The 19,039-nt window shown below is 45.1% G+C and overlaps 1 protein-coding gene across 5 annotated transcripts in view; it reads right to left on the bottom strand.

Annotated features, from left to right (window-relative positions):
* The window catches only part of LOC101395681 (liver carboxylesterase-like), a 30,937-nt gene extending 21,007 nt beyond the window's left edge, over positions 1–9,930 (bottom strand). For 3 of the 5 annotated variants that reach the window (XM_014788402.2, XM_087420342.1, XM_087420343.1), the window contains exons 1-4: positions 9,856–9,930; positions 6,727–6,931; positions 3,236–3,380; positions 218–351 (exon numbers count right to left, since the gene is read on the bottom strand). In XM_014788402.2, the coding sequence (XP_014643888.1) occupies positions 218–351; positions 3,236–3,380; positions 6,727–6,931; positions 9,856–9,907 (536 nt within the window). In that variant the 5' untranslated portion in view covers positions 9,908–9,930. Of the gene's footprint in view, positions 1–217; positions 352–3,235; positions 3,381–6,726; positions 6,935–9,855 lie in introns of all 5 variants that reach the window. The other 2 variants (XM_087420341.1, XM_087420340.1) reach the window with 1 other exon arrangement.
* Positions 9,931–19,039: the final 9,109 nt, after the last annotated feature.

Here is a 19,039-nt window from a genome sequence, read left to right as displayed (position 1 = left end):
CAATCCACGCAGGAGGAACAGCACATGCAAAAGCTCAGAAGCAGTGGACCAGTGTGGCTGGGGAAGGAGAAGGTAGATGGAGCCCAATTATGAAGGGATTGGGTGACTTTCTAGAGAACTTAGCAAAGATCCCCTTTAGGGCTGATATGTCCAGAGCAGGGTCCTAGCACCCTTGATTTGGGGGCTAATGTGCAGTGAGGGAAGTTCAACATCTTACCTGAAGAATCCCCAGATGCCCAGGCGGTACTGAATGGTCACCACCACCACGTTTTCATGGGCAGAGAGGGGCAGCCCGTCATAACTTGATGCTTCACCTATTGCCAGCCCACCTCCATGGATCCACACCATCACCTGGACAGGGAGGAAGACACCATACTGGACACAGGAAGCAGAGCTGGGAAGGACCTCCAGAGGTTGTGTGCTTTGGTTGCCTACCTCTTGGCCATGACTCAAGGAGGCCGTTACTCAAAGTCCCCCAGTCCCCAGCAAACTGGAGGAGGCAGTTGCTCTTCTCCCCTATTCTTCCAGCTGGGGGCCCAGGCCACCATCCGACTAAATGCAAACCGGCTGCCCCTGCCTGTCCCCCAAGCCTCAGTGCTACCTCCGCCCAGAGCTCTTCATACTGAGAACATCATCATGGGCACATTCAATGCTAAGGGTGTTATCTTCTCTCCAACACTCCCGTCATTCTCATGCGTGGAACCATCACCCAGCTCAGCATGCTCTGCATGCCACAGCCCTCGTCCTTCAGCTTTATCTTAGTTACGTTTTATGCAGTGAATTAAACTTCCCTCATGTGTGAATGATTATCTCAAGAAGCACACAGGCCCCTAGTGGTGTGTCTTCTTAATATGCCTTCCCTCTGCCTCCTGATTCCTCTGCATCCCCAAATCCTACCCATCCTCCAAAGCCCAGTCTAAAAGCCACCTCCTCCAAGAAGTCCTCATTTGACTAACATGATCTGAGAACTTACTGTGTGCCAGTGAAAGTGATAAGAATTGAGGATCAGTGTTCACACAATAATTCATGACTCACAGCTCCTGCCTTTAAAGAGCTCAAATAGCAAGGAAGTGAGAGTGGCTAAAATAATAATATTGTAATAATTTTGTTAATTAAAAAAAGAACTCATAGCACCAACTATGTGCCAAGTACTGTACCTAACATTTAAAAATAAACCATCCAAGAGGTAGGGACTACTATTGTCCCATTTAACATATAGGAAAACTGAGGCACTTAACCTGCCCAAGGTCACGCAGCTAATAAGTGGTGGAAGCAGGACTTGAACCCAGGCAGTCTGGCTCCAGAGTCCACATGTTGAGCCACCCAGCACACTGCAGCCAATGGCCACAGTGTAGTAGGTCAGCTGTTAGGGAAGGAGTAAGATCTTCCCTTCAACTCTAACTTACGTGTCAGGAGTACCGTGCTTGTGTGCCTCGCCGGGCACTGAGATAAAGCTTGATATTCGTCATTGAACCCTCATATGTGATTATTCTGGTTTTGGGGAAACAGAGCCAGGTCTCTCAGAGAGAAAAACGCAGAGCCAGGATTTCAACCGAGACCCTGTGGTGCCAGAACCTGTCCGTAACTAGAGGTTCTCCTGCCTCCAGGTTCCCAGAGCCCTTGTTCCTCCCACACCTCTGATCCCTGGAGGGACTGAATGTGAGTCATCTCAGAGTGAAGGCTGAGCCAAGAGCTGGTCAGCAGTGATTTGCTGAAGTTAGTCTCTGTCTGTGCAGCCCAGATGGTAAGATCCTCAAAGGCAGGGGCTACATGGTGATAGTTTTATGTTCCTCCTTTCTCCTAACTCCCAAGTCTAGCTGTGTATATTAGGGCACTGAGTATATCATAGAAGAAGAAATGAATGAATGAATGAGTGAACCCCTGCCCCCACCTCTTTGGGCCAAGTATGTGCAGTGCCACTTCTAGTCACAAGTTCGCAGGCACCTCCTCCACTCCTGGGCATCATGCCAGGTGTGCCCTGGAGGATGGCTGGGTGCTCATACCCCTCCCTTCACCACTCCAGGGATCCCTTCCTTTTCCAACAGATCCTCCCCCTCCAGCCTGGTCTGGAAGCCTGCCCCACCTCTGGGCCTCACTTTATTCAGGAAATGCTGACTCACTGGGTCATCAGCCCATGCCAAAGACAACCAGGGAGGGAAATTAGCTACAACTAAGTCTCAGATCCTTGGCCAAAAGCAAAAGAAAGTGCTTCTTGGATTGACCTAGGTTCTGCCTCGACACTTTTATCAGGAGACACTGTTAGACACGGCTCTTTGTGTGCTAAGGACAGGCCACACACAGGCTCGATTTCCTCGTTTATGTAAAAGAGCACTGGTTTGAAAATCAGAAGACACGTGCTTTTGTCCTGTGAACCCTACTGTGTGATCTGGTCTTCGCCTCTCTGGGCCTCAGTTTCTCTACCTGTAAAGGAAGGGTTGGGTCATTGGCTTGTCTCTAAGATTCCTTCAGTTCTAACCTTCCCGGAAATTACATCTTAGCTGCTCTGAGTATCAGATTCCTAATCTAGAAACCAAGAGTAATCATTCTTCTTCTTCTATTAGCGTAAGGGAACATGAAATAATTGAAAGTATATTACAGATGTATAGCAAACTCCCCAAAAGATCCTATGTCTATCACTAGGGGAAACTGAGGTTGAAAGGGAGCAGAATAGGGAATTCTAGGAATAGACATAAGGAATTCAAGGCCGAGAAGGGTGTATAAACAAACTTTGTTACTTCCTCCTTAACATTCTATGCCAACCCAAACCCCTTTGCTCTGTTAAATCTTCACAACTTGTTTCTTTCTTTAAAAGGTATCAATGCTGATTGCTTTGGTCAGCATTTTTATATTTTTATAAGCTGCTGTATATGAAATTAAATTTGTTTTTCTCAAATTTTTATAAGCTCCTGTATACGAAATTAAATTTGTTTTTTTCCTGTTAATTGGTCTTATATCTATTTATTTATTTATTTATTTATTTATTTATTTATTTATTTATTTATTTATTCTAGGCCAGCAAAAGAATCTAGAAGAGAAGAAAGGAAAAGTTGTCTTGCCCTGCAGTTTCCTGTGGTCATGTGGTCTGGCTGTGGTGGGTAAAGAAAGCCCTGGGGCCCCTGAGACAGCCATGGCTGGTGATGTCCACCCCAACCTGCCTTCATTCTCTTCTCACCTACACCAAAAGATCCCACAACACTGGATTTGCCAGCCTTAACCAGTGGTTCCCACTTCTTACCGGCAGCCTGCTTTCTTTTGTCAAGTCAGCGGGAGTGTAAATATTTAGGTAAAGACAGTCTTCAGAAATCTGGAGAGAAATGTTCTCCTTTCTGTTGGTAAAGAGGTCTGAGAGCATCTTCCCCTCCACTGGGTCCTGGGAGCACCTGGGAGAGGCAAAGAGAAAGAAGAACTCCTGAGGGTCAATCAGAGCTAAGGGAGGAAACGTCTAAGGTCAGGCTGGGCCTTGGACTAGGAGGTTTAGTCCTGTAAGAGAGTTGTTCTTACCAAACTTGAGACACTGGAAGGGGCAGGAGGGTGCATGGGGATCTGGGTGGGGGCCCTGGGGCTCACTAAGGTCTTCCAGGACTGTTTATAGTGAGGAGGCCTGGTACCTATCCCCTTCCCAGAGCCTTTGGAATGCCGTGGATCAAGGAGAGGAGGCTGCCTGTGCACCTGGGAGAGGACCATTTCCTGCACACCCTGGACACAGCCTGACTCTTTGCTGGGCTCTGTGTGGTGCGCTACAGGGTGACTATGATCCTCCATCAGATAAACCAGGTGTTCTAGTCCATGGGAGACTTCCATAAACTACGACATGTCACTCAAAAGGCAGGCATTTAGGGTGGACAACAGGTCAGGGGTGAAATATTTGTGGGGCTACACTAAAAGAACTGTGTTCTAGTCCTGCCTCAGCCATTAAGATGCTGCGTGACCTTGTTTGAATTCCTGCCCTGCTCTAGGCCTCAGTCTCCCAGATCTAGATGAGGACAATGATTTCTATAAGAGTCTACAGCGTTGACACACTAAGATTCTATCATTACCCATCCCAGGCAAGCACTACTGGTTGCCCTAACAACAGATCTTAACGATCCAACGTAGACGACAATTGGTAACATTTACTGAGTCCTCCCAGCATGTCAGGTGTTGTACTCCTGGAGTAGTAACTCATTTAATCCTCAAATCAGCCCCATGACATAGGTTCTATTATTATCCAGATTTTATAGACAAGACAATTGAGGCACAGAGAGGTTAGAAATCCTTCTTTCACACAGCCAGAAAGAGCCATACTGTGGAATGCTTATGTTTCCAAGGACGTTATAAGCTACATTTCCTGATCTCAATATACCCAGAAGGCAAGTTAAGTGTCACTGTCCCCAGTGTGTAGATGTGGAAACTGAGGCACTAAGGTGCTTGGATGACACAGCTGTCAAGTGTCGGAGTCAGAGCCTGCAAAGACGACTTCCTGATCTCCATCCTGTGGGAACTTTCCAGGGATCACTAAGAGCAAGGGACATAAAGTTCAAAAAATAAAAAATTCACATGTCAAAAAAGGAGAAAAGAGTTCAACATCACTAAATATTCAAATGAGTGCAAGATAAATAGCAAAATTAGATATATATAATTATTATGATAATAATAATGATTATTATTATTTTGCCTATCCATTATCCAAAAAACATTTTTTAAAAACTCTCAGCATTGCCAAAGGTCTGGTGAATGGAGGTTTTCATACATTAATGGAAGGAGTGTAGTTGGAACACTTCTGGAGAGAAATTTAACAAAAGGTGCATATTCTCTGACTCAGAAAAGCCATTTCTTGGACATTCTCCAAAAATATTCACAAATGTGCATAAAGATTTAACTGTAGGTTCTTCATCAGAGTGTTACGTATATTATCAAAAACGTTAAGAACAACTGTGACCCCAAGTAAGAGATCAGGTAAATAAATTATGGTTCAATACCCAAGGTAATGCAGCTATTAGATGTCAGGCTGTGATATTTAATGACATAGAATGATGTTCATGATATACTTATAGGTGTGCAAAGTAGGCATCCAAACTATCTGTATAGTGTGATGGGATATTGTGATTTATAATAAGATATATCTATTTGTTTTTTGTCCAGTTTCTGGTATGATGCTCCTAAAACGCTTGGAATTTCCTAAGAGATGAGAGCCATAAATGTGTGTTAGTTATATTAATGAGGAGAGTTTTCAACCTCAGCCAAGGATGTGGGCTGGTTGCCAAGAAACCAACCAGTGATTAGAGGGTTGGAACTTTCAGGCCAGCCCCCTGACCTCTAGGTAACGGAAAGGGGCTGAGGGTTGAATCAATTTTCAGTGGCCAAAGATTTAATCAATCGTGCCTACGTAAGGTAGTATCCATAAAAAAACAAATGGACGAGGGTTCAGAGAGTGTCCAGGTTGGTGAATCAGAATGCCTCCTTGTGCCACTGTGCTGGGCCAGAAAGTCCATGAGGACAGAAGATCCTGCATTAGAAAATTAATGGAACCCAAGGCGGGGGTCATGGGAACCTCTGATTTATAGCTGGCCGATCAGAAGCACAGGTAACAACCGGGACTTGTGATGGGCAGCTGAAGCAAAGGGCAGTCTTGTGGGACTGAGTCCTTAACCTGTGACATCTGACACTACCTCCCGGTAAACAGTGTCCGAATCGAGTTGAACTGTAGGACACTCAGCTGGTGTCTGAGAATTGCTTGTTGGTGTGGAAAGAAAACACACATGTAGAATTGGGTGCAGAGTATCAGGTGGTTCTATTTTTAAGGGAGGAAATATGCAAGAGATAAAAGATTGGAAAAAAAGAACATAAACTATGAGCAGCAGTTCTCTCTAGGGGGTGAAATCATACATGATTTTCATTTTCTTACCTGTCCTTACCCATACTTCCTCACTTTTCTGTAATCAGTATGTATTACACTTTGAATCAAGATATTAAAACAGTCAATATTATTTTTAAAGGAAGGGGAGAAGAGTAGAGAAGAGAAAAAAAAAAAGAAAAGCAGGAAGGAGGTGGGACCCTGGAAATTGCCAGAAATGCCTTGTTAGGATGAATAAAGTCTAAAGAGATGCATGTAGGCATTCAGGTGCCGTGGGGGACCTCTGCGGGTCTTCTTTGCCCAAATTGGCCAGAATAGGACACACTAACCATTGCTCTGCTGTTGGCTAGGTGGCTAGACACATCTGGGAGTTGAGAACTTGCCTGGTGACAGCCCAAAGAACTCCGCACACACGCACTGCCTGGCTTACCCCACCAGCCAATTACGATAAAGTTACAGACAGGAGAATAAACAGAAGTGCAATTTCTAATCCCTTGCACTTGCACATCTTCCTATTTTTTTCCAAAGCACTTAACGTATTCTAACATATTACATAATTCATACATATTACATAGTTTATTAATTTGCATGTTGTTTATTATCTGTCTCCCCTCCTAGATCGCAAGCTCCATGAAGACGTAATCTTTGTTCTGTTCCCTAATGGGTCCCAGGAAACTAGAATATGTCTGGCACACAGTAGGTGCTCAATGAATATTTGTTGAATAAAGGGCTCTAGAATGCTGTGAGAATTCTGGAAAGTCTCTAAGGATCTACTATATCTCGATGATTCCAGAACACAGTACTAGCAACTCAGAAGATAGCCGTGGCTCCTTCCTGCATCACTTCGAGGCAAACGTCCCACTGAAAGACGCCAAAGCCACCCCCCGGCTTACATAGGAGGGTAGGAGGTGGTGTTCTTCACGAAGTGCCATGGTTCTGCAGGCTGCGGTGGAGCAAACCTCAGGGGTCCAAGAGGGGGCTTGGCAAAAGGGACGCCCAGGAAGACGGCCACGGGCTGTGCAAATCCTTCTAAGCTGACGTACTTCCCCAGGACCTTGCCCTGCACGGTGTCCACAACAGGCGGCGAGGATGGGTGCCCTGCTGGACATCGAGAAGAAATGAGGACACGTCAGAGGTGGAAGTTCACTTAGAATCCAAGTGGGTCTTACCACTTTCGCCACGTGACCTTGAACAAGTCACCTCAATTCTCTAGGTCTCAGTTTCTTCTTATGTAAAAGAGAGATGAGGTTAACTGTCTTTCCTATCTCATAGGGCTATCTTAAAGAGAAAATTGGAATTGGAGGTAAAACAGCATCAACATCAAGTAAAAGCAAGAAGAAGCGCTGCTGGGAGTGAACAGACACTGGGTTTCCACTCTCAGGAGCCTCTGGAAACAATTATCCACTAGGATCCTGGTGCTGAGCTGCATGCTGGATGGGAGGATGAACAAGAGGCGGCCCCTCTTCTCAGAAGCTCTGAACCTTGTACGGAGAGTGAGTCACATACATACTTGACTCTACTGCTGGGAAGAAAGTGGTCAGCGTGCTGAGAGAGGCACCAGTAAGGTCCTACAGGAGTTAGAAGAGGGAGCGAGGGCTTCTATTGGTGGCATCATGGAGGCCGTGACCTTGGGGCTGGGACTTGCAGCAGGGGGAGGACTGAGCAAGGGGAGTTGGAAGAGGGGGTATAAAGGCATAAAGCAGAGAAGAGAACGTGCCAAGATGAGGCTCTGAGACAGCAAAATGCAAGGCCCGCCCGAGGAAGAGTGATGGAACATTTGAACCAGAGGGAGTCTGTGGGGAGGGGAAAAGAATCCTGGGGTGACATAGGTTCATGTCTGGGAGGGCCTCGAATGCCAGGCTAAGGGTTTGGGCTTTATTTAGTGGGTAAATGAGCAGCAGGGAACAGTTCTGGAGTGCAGGAGAGTGACACAACCAGCTTGAAGAGTGTTCTTCTGGTGGCTCTGAGCAGGGTCGTCCAGAGGGGGAGAGACGGGGGCTCAGATTCCTCTCTGTTCCATTCTTGTGGAGCAGACAGTGCTTCCTCACTGAGCTGAAACTCACCTCCCTGCAGCTTCCCCATCAGCCCTGGTTCTACCTGCTGTGGGACCATCCTGAGCTGTCGTGGGGCAGTTGGCCTTTCAGACACTTGATCGTGCCCATCACTCAGGTCTTCTCTGGTCCATCCTCAGTCTGTTTAAGCATTCCTCATAGGAAATGATTTCTAGTCTCTCGTCCTCCCAATTGCTCTCCTTTATATATAGACAAAAGGTCAACCTCTCTCAAAGTGTTTGGCCAGGACAGAAAAGAATAATCCAGATTTGTTCTTATAGAAGAATATCCAATGCTAACCTTCAGGAGATATGAAGTGGACAGACTCCAGTTTGTCAAGAGTGGAAAAGTGGGTGATGGGTGAGAGGCATCAGCAGTAATGGTAAGAGCGGCAGTTACCACGTATGTAATAGGAAATGATTATATACTGAGCACTTCCTATGCACTGGATGTGTTTCCAGGTCATTTAAATTAATCTTCACAAAAGCTTGGCTAGGTAGGTGTTCATATGCCCATTTTGCTGATGATGAAACTGAGGAGATGGAGGCAACCAATATGGACTTTCTAAAGATGGAAGTGGGATGGCCTTGCTAAGGGGTGACCACTGGTAAAGGAATAATCCCTCCTAATTTTGTTCTTACTCAGCCCTTACACTCAGTTCCAGGCCTCTTACAGTATCATACCACCAGAAAGAAGATAGAATTCAGAGGGGGTTTGGGCTGTCAGGACACTGGTGGCCAGAGCACTGACTCTGGATCAAGGAGTCACAGAGAGAGTTCAGAGCATGATTTTCCAGTTGACCCTGGACAAGGCCATTTTGCTGTCTGAGTCTCAGTTTCTCCATCGATCAAATGGCACAGACGCATTCTGAGGGCCCCTGCTGCACCCTTGTATTAACCACGTCTTTAGTGTCTGTATTTGATGCTTTGACATATGGGACCTTGCTGACCCTGGAGGGACTGCCCCTCCCAGGGTCAGCCATTTGTGAAGGTAGTAATCAACTTGTCCTTCCAGCATGCCACAGCCCATACCCTAACCACCTTCTTTGTCAGGATCCTGCCCTAATCACACAGGGCCAGGTACCTGACAACTGCAGACAGCCCAGAGGCCCCAGAGCCCATTGAAATTGTTTAGTTTGCCAACTAAACAATTGCTAAACTTGCTTATCCTGCCTCACCCCTTCCTTCCCCAGCGATTATGATAAAGACTCTCTCCCAGAATTCCTCCTCGTCCCTCTGCCTCCTGACTGTGACCCCCCCACCCGGTGCTTCACCTTGTGGCCCACCATGGTGGTGACATGCCCCCTCCCCTTGGGAACTGTGAGTAACACATTACTTTTCTAATGGCAGTTGCTCCAGGTTTGTTTTTCTTACCATACCTCAAATTTCTATTAATACATTATATTTTAAAACATCCTGTTATTTATCAATCTTTATTTTGCACTCTCTTCTTATGAAAAAATATGCTCTTTAGAAACAACAACCCATTTCCTCCTCACAACAGCCCAGTTAGGTAGGTACTGTTGTCATCGCCATTTTAGATAAGGGAAAACTGAGACACAGAAAGGTGAAGTTCCTTGCCTAAGGACACACAGCTCATAAGTGCTGAGCTGGGACTCGAACCCATGTACTGTGGCCCCAGAGTCAATGTTTATATTCTGTTAAGCCACTCTCCATGACTTGGCCATGTCTGGGCTAATATTAAGGGGAAATATACTGAGGTCTTCAAAGACCTCATCTGTAGGCATTAGGTTAGCTGGTGCTCTCCTGTGTGGGTGGCATGGGCAGCTGAGGTCTCGGGTGTTTGTCCTCCCCTACACGGGGCTGTCTGTGCTGGACGCTCCCAATCTGGAGGGTGCTCTGTTGCTGAACCAGACCTGTCATGCCTTTGTGCCATAAACATCTCCTCCACCTTGTCCCTGGACATGGATTTCCCAATGTGCCCTGCTATTTGTATTTCAGAAGGACTCACCCCAAACTGTGGAAGTGGCCAGGGAGACCAGGACCAGAGTGAAGAGCCACATCGTGGAAGGACAGCAGCTCCTGGGCCTGCAGGTCTCTGTGCCGCTGGGAGGGGATGTGCAGTCAGGCCCCAGAGCTCCAGTTCCTGCCTTGCTCCTCAGCTCCCAAGTCCCCAGCCAATAGCCAATCAGGCAGAAAAGCTCTCTCCCTTTCAAAGATCACTCTGGGCCTTTTTGGATCCTCTATGCGTAGCCTCCCAGAGTTTACCCTCTTTCATCAAAACAACACAGAGTAAACTCTCCGATTACGGATAGCCACAGACTGGTCAAACAACTTTTTACATAAGTGTCTCTCCCTTCCTGGACTCTAACCTTAGTGCTTTGAGCTTCCCAAAGGCAGGCACAAGCAACAGATGACTTTATACAAGGGGAGACATTTCTGGGGTCCTCAGAACAATCTTGAAAACTTTTAGAGCAACTCCCAGCCCCACAGCTCCTCGGCTAGGGAACTGAGGACAAATCACTTAGCTTCCCTCGGGTTCTAATTCATAGAGCTCTATGCTGTCCAGTTTGGACACATCTTAAATGTATTTAGTCTCCCTTCTGATGCCTAAATTAGCTTTACAATATTCCTGCCAAGTGTCTCAGCTTCCTGTCCCACACCTCCAGGGTCAGGGAACTCACTACCTCTAGAGACAGGGATCTTTGGGCAGAATGTTCTTACAGTAACGAACTCCATCCCTCCATGGTCCCTGGCTCTATTCATTCATTCCTCCATCCATCCATCACCCATTTGTTTCATTATTCCATTTATTCATTCATTCTCCAAATGTGTGGCACTATGCTAGGTGTTATAACTACAAAGATTAATTCAAGACATGTTTCATCTCCTCAAGGAGCTCACAGTGTAATAGATAAGACAGATGGTGTGTGGGGGTATGAATTGCAGTGCAATATGAAAGCACTCAAATAGAGGGATACAAAGTGCTTTGGGTACACCTGGGAAAGTGTCCTTTACCTGCAGGGGGCAGAGGGAAGATGCTCAAAGCCTGTTTCATAGAATCATTAAATGTCCAACAACAGGGAATTCATTAAAGACACTCTGGTACAGCTGGCTAAGGAAATACTGTGCATTCACTCGAACTAGTGATGCACACCTCTACTTATTGACAAGGAAAAGCAGTCATTATCTGTTGTGAAGGGGAAAAAAAAAACAGGTTATAGAACAGTTATGGCCACTCTTTGGGAAACAGTTTAATAGTTCCTCAAAAAAATTAAATGTAACATTACCGTATTTTCTAGCATTCACTCCTAGGTAATTAACCAAGATAATTGAAAACATGTTCATATGAAAGCTTGTATACAAATAGCAGCATTATTCATAATAACCAAAAGTGGAAACAATGTAAATGTCCATCAACTGATGAACAGACATATAAAATGTGATTTATCCAAACAATGGAATATTATTCAGCTGTAAAAAGAAATAAAGTATAGATACTTGTTACAGCAAGAATGTTTTCATTCATTTCAAGGTTGAATTTTGAAAACATGCTAATGAAAGAATCTAGACACAAAAGGCCACATATCATATGCTTCTATTTATAATAAATGTCCAGAATAAGCAAATACACAGGGATAGAAAGTAGATGGGAGGTTACCAGGGGCTGGGGGAGGAGGGGATGAGGAACCACTGCTAATGGGATGAGGTTTCTGTTTGGAGTGAGGGAAAGGCTCAGGGATTAGATAGCGGTGATGGTTATACAACTTTGTGAATTTACTAAAACCACTGAGTTGTACACTTTAAAAGGGTGAATTTTATGGTATGTGAATTATATTTTGATAAAATAAAGAAATATTTAAAAAAAAATCCAGTCATGTATAATAGCTCACTTTAGTAAAAATGTTTATCTTTGAACAGGAAAAATTCTGGAAGGTTATACATCTAGTCAGTATCACAACAGCCATCTCCTGGCTGTAGTATTGTGAGTGTTTATACTCTTTGCTTTTTCCACTTTTATTCATTCAGACATTCATTTGGCTGTGTGGCAAACAATGTGCTGAGTGTTTTCTTTGCAGGATCTCACTTAGATCTCAAAATAACCCAACAAATTGATTCTGTTACCTCCTGGGGCTCAGCGTGGTTCAGGAACTGGGCCACAGTCACCCATCAAGCATGAGGAAGAGCTGAGGATTGAACAAAAGCAGCACAACATTACAGCCCATATTCTCAACACCTCTGCCACAGAGTCAAAACTTTTTGAGAAACTGACATCCTGGTGCCCCAAGCACAGGCCTGGTCCCCCTGTGGGTGAGCTCAGGTGGCCTCTCTCCTGGCTTCTCCTCCACCTCCACCCCTTCAAAGTGCCACACCTTCCTGCTGACCCCTCCTGGATCCTCAGGCTGCCTGGAAGGAGGGTTGGAAACAGGGGTGCTGGGGTTCCTAGGAGAGGTAGTGACCAGGTGGTGGAGGTGCTCGCTGATGGCTCTCACTTCATGGTCTCCTCTCCCATTGTGGACTTGTTATTGAGAAAGTGCTGTCCAGCCAGAAATGCATGCCCCCGTCTGCCTCACATTAACTGGAGTCATGAGATTCATTCTTGTCAGTGCAGAGGGGGCAGACATGAAGCACGGTTGTCTCTAGGTCAGTGCAGTAAAGAGGCAGCTGTGCCTTCTCCACGCTCACACTGTTTTCCCAGTGTCAGTTGACAAGCCTGCCTTTGTCAAGGCCAGGTCAATATTGACATTAGGGAGAACTGTGCAACCAGTGGTTATGAAACACGTGACGATCCCAGAAAAGCTCATGGGTTCTTGGCCAAGGCCATACTTTATAGATGAAACGAAGTTTCTGGAGACTCAAAATTCAAAAAAGGATTCTCATTTACACTAATTCTAGACACGGGTGGCCAGAGAGAGGGAGAACTGTGGACAGAGTCAGGACTTTGTGACATTAGAGTCAGTGCCCAGAGGTGATTGCGTCAGCAAAGATTGACCTGGCCTCGGGGTTCTCCCTTTTAACGAAACACGGGTCATAAAGAGTACCGTAATACAGGGCACCCCTGTCTCTCTCTACTTGGGGCAATATGAATGGTCTCAGAGCAGATATCAAGGCTGTGTCTAGTCACTTAGCACAACACACAAACACACCACACACACACACACACACACACACCTGTTAAGGCATAACCATTCTGCCTTTTGCCCTGGTCTGCTGGCCTTTGCAACCTGGGAACACAGCCCTGGCTCTTAGCCTATGAAGATTGTAGGATGCTGACTTAGCACAATATAAAAGGCAGAGATGAATTATTCTGTCAACTCAACTGTTCAATTACACGCCCACTTGTGACAACAACCAATTCTGCAACCAGAGGAAGCGACTCCCGGAACTTGCTGTGTCTGGCTGCAGCCTGGAAGCCCATTCCTGGCTCATGAGGACTCTGCAGAAGTGATGGGTAAGGCTGGAGTCTATGAAGCCTAAAGCCAGACCTCAGTTTTACTTAACGTGTATAATCTCCCTGCGTCACATTAGCCGTAAGAGATACAGCTCTTCTTGTTTCAGTGGCAGTTGACTGGGATTATCGCTGTTCCCTCGGGGAACTCCCTGAGGTTTCCCATGTGGAACTAGATGGTCTGAAGAGTAAACTCCTAGGAACTGGCCTTAATTCCTAAGTGGTTGGGCAGGTCTCAGGAGAGAAGACACCTCTGGGGGCTCCAAATTAGCTCCCCAAACCTCTCCATCTCCATCAATTTTCTCAAGAGATATGTGGAGAGAACATGCTAGAACAGTCTCTGAACTAGTAGGAGCCCCTGTCCCACTGGGCCCTTCACTTGACTTCGTCTGTTAATCATGGGATTAATTAGGCAGAGCCTTCATGGTGGGGAACACAGCACTGGGAGACCAGAGGTCTGGGCACCCCACTGGGTGACATTATGGGGTCTTCTGGGAATGTGGTAGTAAGAGGAAAGGGTGTCTATGGGTTGATAATCTCTCATGCTCTGTTCACCCTGGATCAATATTCTATGAATCTAGAATCCTATGACATTTTCCAATGCATCCCAGACATAAGCGTGTTTCTGGAACCTCAGTTATTCTCAGAATAACATCATGTTTTTTGCCATGTAAGTGTACCATCCATACTATTATTAGCAGTTTTCCACTTCCTAACTGGATTATTTTTTTTACTTTGTGACAATCATTCAAAAATGAAATTTTACATCATTTATATTAATGGAAGGCTTGTATAACTTACCATGATTTAAAAGTAAGAATGGAAAATGTCTCATTGTATATTTAAAATTTAAAATGATGTTAAAAATCAGAAGTGAAGAAGCAAATATAAGTAATAATATCTTCAATTGATTTACAAAAGTATATACCTCAAAATAACTTGCTCAATGGGAAAAGTGAACCATTGATGGTCAGTTAGTTATAAGGGTAGGAACAACCTTGTTCACCATTATGACCACTAGGTAGGCGACCAGGCATTGGCTACATCAAGGGTCATTGTTACTGCAGTCATTTCCCTGAGCTTCGGGAAACCTCTTCCTTTTGACAGATCATTGGGGAGAAATCTCATTATGTTCACAACTCTCTTGGCCTTTTATGCTGGGCTGTAATTAGGTGTTTAGACTCCATATTTTCAATCTAGTCCTAGGACTGAGGGAGGGAGAGCACCTGTGGGAAATTTTGGCCTGGGGATGCATCCTGGAGGGGAGTGCTACTCCATGGGCATAGTGGTCATCCTGCATGGCCCTAACAACTGGTGGTCAGGTCATCTACATCAGCAGTCACATGGGTCTGCCTAGTCTAGCTCCTGCTGAGTAAGAATATATTATGCGAGTAGGGTAAACTATGGAAGGAAATGGGCCCAGAATTTCAGGGGCTTATTTCCTGTTTAAGTAAAGAACTGGGGCACTAGTCAGGTCAACAAACTGGCTGCCCACCATATGCTCATTCAGGTATATAACCAGGGGGCCAGCAAACTTACTCTGTAGAAGGCCAGATAGTACATATTTTAGGCTTTGTGGCTCATATTGTCTCTGTGGCAATTTCTCAACTCTGCCATGGTAGCAAAAACAGCATAGACCATACCTAGGCAAAGGGGCATGGCTGTATTTCAATAAAATTTTATTTTAAAAGCAGATGGTGGGCCAGATTTGTCCCACAGGCTATAGTTTGCTGACTCTTGATCTAGACCGTGACAGCTTTGCCATCTTTAACTCATGGTCTCTAATGTTATTAGGGGTGTTGATTCCAGTCAGCTCCAGTGCGGAGGAGCACGAATAAGAGAACATGGCGCAGGGGGGCATTGTGGACCAGCCCTGGATGTGGCACTCCTCACTATCACTCACATTCCACTCGAAATAATTTAGCCACGTGGCCAATGTAATTGCAAGGAAGGCTGGGAAATATGGTCTGGTTGTGCGCCAAAAAAGATAGTACACTTCAATGGAGAACTAGCAATTCCTGCCACAAATAGTATAGATTAAATGAGATATTTGATATTAGGGACTTTTCTTTTTTTCTAATATACAGCAAAACAAATACATAACCATTATATAAATGCTTTCAAGTTTGTTTGCATGCCATCTAAAATGGTCTTGCATAACTCTGGAAATAAATTTACTACACTTTGGTAAACAATGAACTTTGGTATTTCTTTGATTTGAATTCCAAGAGTCTGGCTGTAAACCCAGTCCCTGCTTCCTGGAGCTAACTATAAAGGTTCCCTTCAGCCTTTTATGAACAAAAAAAGTAAACAGGTGAATCAGAAAGACAGAGAAAAATTAAGGCCCAGAAAATTTGATTGAATCATACTTTGGAAATGGCTTGGAAAACTCAATTTACTATTATAGATTTTTTTTTTTATTGTAGACGTCTGGGTGAATACAGGGATCTCAATTAGACAAGTGTTTTGTGTGTTTTCTTACCCTGAAAGTTTATATATATTAATGCCCCAAACTGTCCATGACTTCTGCTTATACTGGGCATTAACAAGTGAGCCGGATTTGGAGGAGCAGAGAAGACAGGACATTAGCAGTGGTGCAAGGTGGGTTTGGAGGCTTCTCTAGGAGATCATTTGGTCTGGAAGGGTGAATAGAGGATGGAGGGCTTGAATGTCAAATTAAGGAGAACCAGGTTTCACTCTGGACAATGCAGAGCCATTGAAAGTCTTTAATCCAGAAAATGACAAGATAAAAGGGCATTTCTGAAAGTAGAATCTGGCAGAAGCAGGCAAACAACTGCAGGGGCCAAAAGAGTTACTCTGAAGAGGAACCCCCAAGCACTCACTGGGAAGGTGGAGGGTGAGCTCTCATTTCCAAAGACAGCTGAGTTCTCTGCTTGTGAAATCTTGGTCTTCTGGGGTCCCACAGGCCTCAGCAAGAATAATGACATAAGCATCTCCAAAAAGCTGGACTGAATAAGGTTTTGCCAAATCCCAAGATCTATTGATGTTGGCGCTCAGTTCTCACTTTAGAGGTTCTTAGAACCCATTGGTCTTTGTACCCCTCTGAGATCCCCCCAGTCATTGCCTGTCCCGTCCTACGTGTCCTTCTGTGGAAGCAGGTCGGGAGCACATTGGGGAGGGCACGGGATGGCACAGGAGTGTGTGTGGGAGGACGAGTCAGTCCATGGTCCCCCAATCCCATCACTCAGGTTCAATGGCTTTTCACACTACACACATATGAAATGTCATTTCAACATGCCAAATAAGCGTGAACATCAAGATGTGCAAGGTAAATTGAGATACTCAAATTGCCCCTATAGAATTGACAAGGATTTGTACCCCTACCATTTTAGTGGTCACGCCAAGTATTGTCAAGAGTATGGAAAAACAGGAACTTTCACAATTGATGAACTAGCAAACATTCTTGGGGGACAATTTGGCAAAATCTATCCAAATACAATCATCCCATGGTATCTGCAGGGGATGGGTTCCAGGACCCCTCATGGATACCAAAATCTGTGAAAGCTCAAGTCAGATGTGTGGTGACCAGACTCCTGAAAGAGCTGTCAAGTAGAGTGCTTCTAGTGCCCTACTTATCAGCTACTGGTACTGTCAGCCTCAGGTCTGGGAGGGGCTGAGCTGGAATAGACTAGCAGGGCATGAAGGTAAGGGGTTGGGCTTAAAGAAATCACAGAAGAGGATCACTATCCCCAGAGAAGGCCCTAGAAAGCGCCATGGCATGGACACAACTAGGAGACACAGATCCATTGTTTCTGCAGCAGAGAATGGCTATTATACAGGGAGCAGCCCCACACCTCCTGCAGCTTCAGGCTTCAGTCCAGAGTCCCAAACTAAGACAGATCGACTCAGAGTCAAAAGAAGAGAGACCTGAAGCAAGCCCAGCCCCTGGCCACAGTGGGCCTGTTGCAGACATGAAGGCCACGGTCAGCCCAACAACAAGGCACCTGCCTGCTGACCACCCTGATCCCATTTCCAGGTCCCTGCCAAAATTTGCTCTTGCACCACAACCCTGCAAACTGTCCAGGAAGTTGCCATTGAACCCTGAGCCCCAACTCTAGTCACTTAGTAGTAACAATACTCCACCAATGGAGAAGAGTGAGAGGGCAAGAGATAAGGAAGGACTTGGCAACTGTGATATTTCAAGGGAGATGCAGAGTCAGATACAGAGCCAAGATTAGAATTATTAGCTTGGCAACTGGATTTACAGAGGTCCCCACCAGAGTTTTGGAATTGGAAGGGAAACATGGCACAAGGAGTACCTGCCTTTATTCAAAGTGTGATGGGTCCATCCCAGACTCACAAGCCATAGATTCCCAGGAGGACTGAGACCTTAGGATCATCAGCACCTTAGACAAGGCCAATGCACTGAGCTGACATTTAACTAGCAAACAGGATGGCTTATCCTGTGCCAGTTACCATTCCTAGTGCTTTAGAAATTGCAGCTTATTGAATCCTCCTGATGAGTCCATGAGGTAGTATTATTAATCCCATTTACAAGTCGAGGAAACTGAGACATAAAGAGATGAAATAACTTACTAGTTGGTGATAGTGAGGATTGAATCCAGGAAGTCGGACTCCAGTCTATGCTCTTAACCACTCTGATATGCCATCTCCCCTGGTCCCTGGACATACAGGGATAACATGGTCTAGCTGGTAGGGACATGGGTCCTCAACCGGTTCCAACACTCTTTTTGTTACACATAGAAATGAATATATCTATATATATATACATATATTTAATTGTACACATACGCAATTTATATATATACACACAGATACTTAAGTACAAATAATTTATGTATAAATGTGTGTGTATGTATATATATATATATATATATATATACATACACACACACATATTTATATATTTAAGTGCCTACTATGCACTAGGAAGAAAAGACTTGTCATAGGTCACGTAGTAAAAGAGAGTTCATCTTGAACAGAGTTCTCTTGTCTTCCAGGGAAAATACCTTTGCTGGCTTTCTCCAAGCACACCCCAGGCCCATGTTCTCTGGTTCTTTATGCCAGATACAGGCTCCATCTGGGCTCACTATCAAGAAGCAAAAGGATTACATATACAGTGTTTGTGTGTTATGATGACGAGTGGCTGCATGTGACAGATCTAACTATGGTCTCCTAACTAATGAGGTTTTCTTGTTCTCTTGTAACAAATAGGCAATGAGTCAGAGAGAGAGGTGGTCTTCAGAGGGAAGAAGAGGGAGAATGTCCTTGGTTCCGGAGAACTTCCTATACCTGGACATAAGCAGAAACACAATAAGGCTCTGGAGATGCTTAAGAAAGTCACCAAGGATTTGGCATCCTTCTAGCTTCCTGTTCCACCATCCATAGCATGTGGTTCTCATGCCCATGGAAAAAACATGGCTAATCCACCTGCAGACATCTTGGCCACCATTGAGGCAGGAAGGGAAATAAAGAGAGAGGGAAAAAGGCAGAGGCCAGCTGAGTCTGTGTCTCTTTACTCTGGAGAAGAGTAGATTTTTCTAGAACCCCACCCAGACATCTGCCTACATTTCATTGGCCAGATCCGTGTAACCTGGTAACTTCTAGCTGTAAGAGAGTCTGGTGGGTGGGGCAAGAATTTATAACAGAGTGCACTGCTTCTCTAGACAGAATCAGGGTTCTCTTAGGATGAGAACGAGAATTATATGGGGATGATATTGGTCATTGCCTCCCTTCCCGTGGCTTCCTCACCCTGGATTCCATC

This window comes from Ceratotherium simum, chromosome 30 (genome assembly GCF_057802395.1).
Source record: "Ceratotherium simum simum isolate JZ-2026a chromosome 30, ASM5780239v1, whole genome shotgun sequence".
In the NCBI taxonomy this organism is placed as follows: domain Eukaryota; kingdom Metazoa; phylum Chordata; class Mammalia; order Perissodactyla; family Rhinocerotidae; genus Ceratotherium; species Ceratotherium simum.
This window is presented reverse-complemented; position numbering and strand designations above follow the sequence as displayed.